We start from the raw sequence: 7776 nt of genomic DNA, 5'->3' as shown, positions 1-7776 counted from the left end.
AGGAATCCTCCAACCACAAGGGATGAACTCGGGTTTCACCAGTTTCCTCATTTCCCCTCCCCCCACCTTGTCTCAGTCAAATCCATCGAATTCAGCACCGCCTTCCTAACCTGCAATCTTCTTCCCCACCTCTCCCCCCCCAGCCCAGTCTGACCTATCATCCTCACCTTGACCTCTTTCCACCTATCACATTTCCGACGCCCCTCCCCTCAGTCCCTCCTCCCTACCTTTTATCTTAGCCTGCTGGTTTCCGACGCCCCTCCCCCAAGTCCCTCCTCCCTACCTTTTATCTTAGCCTGCTGGTTTCCGAAGCCCCTCCCCCAAGTCCCTCCTCCCTACCTTTTATCTTAGCCTGCTGGTATCACATTTCCGACGCCCCTCCCCCAAGTCCCTCCTCCCTACCTTTTATCTTAGCCTGCTGGCCAAACTTTCCTCATTCCTGAAGAAGGGCTTATGCCCGAAACGTTGATTCTCCTGTTCCCTGGATGCTGCCTGACCTGCTGCGCTTTTCCAGCAACACATTTCCAGCTTAGTCTTTTCTCCACCTGCTAGTGGAGGCACCTACTTGTTCAATTAGGCCTGCTAATTGGTACACTAACATTACCCCTATCTTTTTAGTTTTATTTTGTTTTTCTTTGTCAATCTAATTTCCCTGCTGTACTAATGTCTCGGATGGATCCCAGCCACCTTTCTTCATCTGTTCTGTCAGCGCTAGTCTTGTATTTCTCAATAAGGGAACCTGCAGTATCCCCTTTAAAATACTGATCTGCCATCTCACAGATTGTGTACCCCCCGGATACCACCAATAGTAAAGTGCCCTTAACCAGTGGAACTTCTCTACCCCCTGGCCACTAATACTGTCCCAACACCGTATGGCGTAGCAGTCTCCTAGCAAAGTATGCTCTCTACCGGTGGGACTTCTCTACCCTCCCGGCCACCACCACTAGTTAGTACCTATTGGTCGGCTGGGAACATTGGCTCAATAGGGTGTGCTCTCTCCCGGGACTCCTCTGCTCTCCTGGCCACCTCTACTGTTCCAACACCGCCCAATAAGCCCAGAACTTACCTCTAGCCCAGTGTGCTCTCTACTGGACAGACATTTTAATCTCCAGGCCACTGCCACTATTTAAGCTCTGTCATTCTACTACGGGCTGACAGAGTATCATGGTTACAGTGTCCACGCTTCCCACCTCGGCAACATGCTGCTTCACTGGAGTTTGGCTCTTGGTCAGAGTGATCAGCTCCTTTTCCTCACCACTTCAATTTAAAACACAATAACAGACAGCACCCAACCTTTAACCAGGCTCTAACTGGACGCTGCGGTGTTCGTCCCTACAGAGTCCAACATTACCTGACTTTGCCACTTGTGCTTCACAACTCCTAGTGCCCTAGGCACCTCAATTCCCACTTCAATTCTCAACCATCGCGGTGAGGAGGGTTACCCCTCTTAACAACCTGTTTTGGCAGGGTTTTTGAGGCTGGCACTGCCTTGTCCTCTGGTCGTTTCAGCACAAGCAGCTGGTTATCACACCAGTTAGTACACTTTCCCATTTACACTCCACAGGCATGCACTTATACTTAACCCAGTACTATCGCACAAGTTGCACTTTACAATGGTATGCCCTTTTAAATTATGTCTTTGGCCCGGTTTGATTCTTCCCATCTCCAGATTTTGACCCTGGCTCCCCGATCATGGCCTTTGACCAGAGCACCAGGAATAAGAGATCCTGCTGACTATGCCGATTGTTGTGGGGAAAATTACCAGTCTCAGAGTCAGAACTGAAATTCAACAACAGAGTTTACTGCACAAAGAGCTCCGGGGAGAAAGAGACATCTGGCAGCACGGGTGTCAGTGCCAGCCTTCTCTCACCCTCGGAGCACATGGCACAATATTTTATGCATTTCATGGTATAATGGTCCAGATATCGAGTCTTTATTGTGCAACATGGTTTGTTTACAGAAAACACTACAGAGTCATTGTCAGTTTCAGAGGAATGTTACAGAGTCATTGTCAGTTTCAGAGGAATGCTACAGAGTCATTGTCAGTTTCAGCAGCTACGCAGAAGTCCCTTGCTGCAGTAATTGATCATGATCGTTCTTCCTGAGAAGGAAGATCATTCTCCATTACTGCAAATCTAAGGTATTAACACTTGTATACAAGCAGTTTCAGGTAGTTAACATTTCTATTTAAGGTGGTGGCTGGACTCAGACGCTTCAGTGGGCAGTAGACATTACTGGCGCGTATTCTCTCCCCAACCCACCTTAAACTAATTATCTTTGTTCTGTGTCTATTGTGCAGGTATCCTGTTGGTCTCAGGCAGTGTCTGTGTATGCTTCACGGTACCTTTCTATGTAATGGCTCAGTGGCCATCTTGTGTGCTAAGTGACCAACTTATGGCTCAGCGGCCCTCGTGTGTCTGTGTGCCCTGTATCAGCATGCCCCGTGTCAACTCCACTTCACTACAAATCAGATTGCAGCATCATTCCCTGCAATGCAAAATATACTTGCCATTTTGGACACTCTCAATGCTCACTAATATATACAGTCTCACATTGCAGCATTCATACTCATATTTCTATGATAATCCTATACTGTCACTAAATGTGCTACCACCAATGCACCTTCAAAAGAAGCTGTGTTCTATTTTCAGACAAAAACAGCCCATAATTTGAAACAGAATAGAAACAGGCTCCGAGGATTGATAAGCCAGGTTTGCGGATAAGGTTTGTTTACGTGCATTATTCTATAATTGTAGATAAATTGGATCTTTAAAGGTGGAACTCTTTGCAATTAATATAAGGCTGTATATGCAGAAATGTTGGGAATATGGTCACGTGAGTTTAATCAGTGACCCTCATGTTAGATTTCCTTTAGTTTTCCAATTGTTAACAGATGAGATGCTTCTTTCTTTCATTTGCTTAATAGTTTCAAGTTGTTAATTGCAGCTTTCTTGAATCAGAATTCAACGACAGAGTTTATTGTACAAAGAAACCGGAGCTCCGGGGAGAGAGAGATGTCTGGCAGCATGGCTGGCAGCTGTGAGCCTTCTCTCACCCTCAGCGGATCATTTCAGATTTATTTTAGCATTTATAGTCCAGAAAATACAGGAATAACATTCAAAGTAAAAACGTATATGAGAACCATAAACACCTAGTGGAAGTGAATGCTAACCCGATGCAAAGTCTCTCACTGCAACACAAGACACAAATGAGCAGGACACAGAGAGCAGCAACTCAGAGTCTCTTTAAAGTAGAAATATTAAAGATTTTAATCCACTGATTCTCAGGGTTCTGAGTTTTAAGTGAACTCCAAAAGTAAGCAATATGTGACTAAGATATATCTTCAATACCTAGAAAGTACTTTTATTTGCTCTTTCTAAACTGACTCTTCAGTAATTAAAAATAAACAATAAGTTGGAAATACTCACGTCAAAAGGTATCTGCGGAGTAAGGAACAAAATAGAAGTAGAGTTGCAAACATTTTAAGTGAGTTCACAAGGAAATTGTTGGAGTAAAGTAACCATAGTCTCACCAGACCAATACAGGAAGATGGCTTCTCTCTCAATACAGGAAGATGGCTGCTACTAGTGGCTATACCTCAGATGAGGGAAAGTTTGAGAAAAAGAAAATCAATCCCCTTGGTAAACTTAGCCAGTACAGGAATTGAACACATACTATTAGCATTAAATCTGCAATACAAACCAGTTATCCAACAAACTGAGCTAAACTGACACCTGCTGGAATAGTTAAGTACAAAAGTGAAAATCTGCAATAAGGTGAAAGGCATGTGAGGTCAAATAACAAAATAGATTACAGTGCTGGACAAGAGATGATGGCATTAGCACAAGAAAACAACCAAGTGAAAGAATCATGGTATATTTACTGCATAGAAAATGGCCACTTGACCCATCATGTCTGCTCGCTGAGAAAGGGTCACCCAGTCTAACTATAGCTATCCACCTCACGATTCATCATTCAGCCAACTTTTGTATCATCTACAAACTTCTTCATCATTTATATCCAAATCGTTAATATGCATCATAAAGAACATTGGACACAGCACTGAGCATCTGACATGTTCAGAGAAGGTATAAATTGCTAAAGCATATTCAAATTCAACAATTGGGATTAAAGAAATGTGGGCAGTGTTTATTAGGAATGTTGCTGAACTCTGCTGAGTCTGGAAGTTTGATGCAAATGTGTTTCCTCAGCTTGTTTCCTCAGCTTACAATGACCTTCTCTAGAACAGTGTAGGACAAAAGGTTCTTGAGAAAGTCATGCGGTGAATTAAAATGAAAACTGTCCAAAAACTTGGAATTACATATGCAGATTGAAACATGAGAGATTGTGAAATATCTCCACATCTGTGTTTTTCTCCACAATGTGCTAAATTTTAAAAACTACAATAAGAATATGTGTTTTACCTTGGTGTGCTTGCAGACCTGGGTGGTGAGATAGCAGGAGGTAAAAGATCAGGTGCTGCATCTCTAATGCTTGCATGACAAGGTGTCATGGAAATGGGAGGGAGTGTTTGAGGATTAATCCAGGGTATCATGGGGAGTGCAAACCCTTCAGTGTGCTGAAAGTTGAGTGTAAGGGAAGCTATATTTGGTGAAGACATCATGCTGGAAAAGGAAGAGGATTGCTGAGCGAATGTGAAGGCTAAGAGTGAGTCAATTGGGGATATGCTGTTCCTGAAGAGAGAGAGAATACCTGAGAATTCCTGGAGCTGGAGAAGTCTGGGAAAACTAATGAAGAGCTGGTCACCTATGAATGTCACTTCTTGTGGGTCGCTTGGTGCATTGTCTCCAGGATGGTGGGACCTCACTTCCTTATCTATTCCTTTCAGGCTTGCTCAGCTTGAAACATGGTAATTTTGCTCCCATTGTTAGGAATACTCACTGTACTAGAGCCATTCAATGATACTGAGAAACCCAGGGCACAGCCTTCCCACTTGTTTTTTCCATTACTGTGGTTGCTGCAACCTCAAGAATCTCAGTGATGTTAAGCCTTTCTAACTCATGTCATGATCCATTTAATTAGAAATCATTCTTTTGACAGCTTCAGTGCATCATCCCATCCACCCTTCCAAACTGGCCAGGGAAATCTTGTGGTGAAATGCTTATGCCTTGACTCTGGGAGTGAATTGCTTTCATAGAATCACAGAGTCCCTACAGTGTGGAAGCAAGCCATTCAGCCTATCCAACCCATTGCGTCCCTCTGATGAGCATCCCATCCAGGGCAACCACCCTATCCTGTCCCTGCAACCCTGCATTTCCCATGGCTAATCCACCTAGCCTGGACATCGCTGGACACTGTGGGCAATTTAGCATGGCCAATCCACCGAAAACCTTGAACTGCATACAGTTCTGCTGTTCAAGCAAGGACTATATTCAGAAGATTCTATCCTTTATTTCCCTCTTCACAAATACTTTCTGAAAATAGAGATTGATTATTTCTAGCAATTTCTGTTTTTGTTTCTTATTTCAAGAAAAAGCAGTATTTTGCCTTTGTCTTCAACAGTTTGTAGATAAAAATGTAAATATCAAACTTTAGGGAGGTGGGAGAATGAACCTTCAAGGTTGTCCAAATTATTAGCATTATCACTATTAATAAACTATTAGCCTTTTGCTTAACCCAACTTCATCCAGATTAGTGTAGAGGCAAATATGAAAACAAGCGTGAATATGACCTTTATCCTCATCTCTCCTTCAGAAAATCTAGGCTTATGCCCATGTGTCACATCTGAACAAGTTGATTAGAATAACTACATTTATCAGTTCTGTGGTGTAATGGTGTTTAATAATGTAAATGAATATATTTCACAAATATTATTTATGCTGAACACAATTGTAATGTTTCTGTAAATTCATGGTGATTTCATTTTGCTTTGACAATATACAAACAAATACCAGCGAAATGTAAGTCACACAGGAACACAGGAATGTTTTGATGAAATCCTCATCTGACTCTGACTAATAATCAAAAGATAAATATACTTTACATTTTTAGATAACATTCTAAAACAACAAGGTTGTATGTAGTGTAAAATTCTCAGTGAAGAATATATAATTGAAAAGAAGTTATTCACTGAACAGAAGGAACCGTAAATTGAAATGCAAATAATTAAATACAACAGAAAATTAGATTGAATTAAACTTAATTATGTTCATTGCAGGTTGTTCACCCAATACTAAAAAGTGTCTTTTGGAGGATTCCAAACTTCTTTCATTGAGCTGCAGTGGATCTATTTTAAGATAAGCCAAAGCAATTCTCTTCTGACAAAGACAAGGCTTTTCTAATCTTCTAAACAACATCTGGGAAATAGACAAGAAAGTAGAGGTCAATGAAATTAAGATAAAATATAGATTTTCATCTATCTATCACATATCATAGCTTCAGGACTAGTCAAAGCAACCAATTAAGTATTTTTTGAAATGTAATTATTATTGTAATGAAGGAAATACAGAAATTTGTATGCAGCCAAATCCTATAAACAGCAATGAAATCATTGTCCAAATAATTTGTTCCACTGAGGTTAGCTGAGGGTAAATATTGGCTAGGCCACTGATGATCTTCATTACAGTGTCGTGGCATTGTTGATATTCATCTCCATGAACAGAGAGGACCTTGGTATAACAGATATTCTGAAAGATGTAAATAAGAATGAAAGCCCAATCCACTTATGGCTTTTGTTAATGTCATGAGTGGCAGAATCACAAATTTTGTTATAATTTATATTTATTTAGGCCTAATTTATAGTAAAGAACAAAACAGACTAGAAACTCATATGCTTTAGCTCTTGGGTGCAGGAGATGCGACTGTGTAACTGTTTAAATCCTGTTCTGAATTAGGTGGGTTGACATAAGTTTTATGCAGCCACCACATCTGCATCATCGTAGCATCTGGCCAAGCATGCCCTACATTGCTTTCTTTTCTTTTGCGCTGTTGTCTGCCTTTGTGCTCAGCATTGTGCAGAGAACCATGTGGTGCATTTAGCCAGCTCTTCTAAAAGACAGGTGCTCCCTCTTATAGGAAAGGTGCAATGAATATCAATGACAGCATTTCAATTATGGAATTTTGAATGGGAGGGCAGGGAAGATATGCAGGGTGGTGGATGGGAACATTGTTTAAGAATAAAAGGTCTCCTATTATAGGCAGAGGGTCATTAGAATGTGAAATTCTCTTCACTAGAAGGTAGTGGAGGCTGCGTCTTTAGATTTATTCAAGGCTAAGTTAAAAAAAATGTTGATGGGCAAGAGAGTATGGGTCAAGGTGAAGACAGGCAAATTAAGCTAATACCACAACCAATCAAACATGATTTTGATGACCAGTTAAACAGTCTTGAAAGGCCACATGGATGTATTGTTGCTCCAGAGTCCTATGTTCTTATGAATGTTCTTGGTGGAATAAAGTTGTTATCATTCTGTGGCATCATGGGGGTCAAGGACCACCCATAGAAAGGAATGAGAACAAGTTACCAGCTAAGTCACTTCCTACAGTCTTGAACTAAGAACCTGGCAATGGTTCCACAAGCGTTCTAATTATCTCATATCTATGTTTATGATTAGTAAGTGCATTGTCACATAACATCTGTTCAACCAAAGTTGAGCAACCAGTCTTTTTGTACATTTATTTTCTCCAACTAATATCCAATGAACCTTTCCGAAAGCGCTAATAATTGTCTTAAAGTGGAGTGCAATAATGAGCACAGTATATTGAAGAATATAATTAAGGCTTTGTGTCGATTCAACAATCCTTCTTGGCATTCATATG

General features: G+C 41.1%; 1 protein-coding gene across 1 annotated transcript in view; it reads right to left on the bottom strand.

Annotated features, from left to right (window-relative positions):
* Window positions 1-5789: 5789 nt before the first annotated feature.
* Window positions 5790-7776, bottom strand: part of LOC122554277 — a 254601-nt gene continuing 252614 nt past the window's right edge. The window contains exon 31 of the mRNA XM_043699049.1: window positions 5790-6317. Within this exon, the coding sequence (XP_043554984.1) occupies window positions 6144-6317 (174 nt within the window). The 3' untranslated portion in view covers window positions 5790-6143. The remainder of the gene's footprint in view (window positions 6318-7776) is intronic.

The sequence above is a fragment of the Chiloscyllium plagiosum genome, chromosome 11, assembly GCF_004010195.1.
Source record: "Chiloscyllium plagiosum isolate BGI_BamShark_2017 chromosome 11, ASM401019v2, whole genome shotgun sequence".
In the NCBI taxonomy this organism is placed as follows: Eukaryota; Metazoa; Chordata; class Chondrichthyes; order Orectolobiformes; family Hemiscylliidae; genus Chiloscyllium; species Chiloscyllium plagiosum.
Note: the sequence above shows the minus strand (reverse complement) of the source record. Positions and strands in the feature narration are given on the sequence as shown.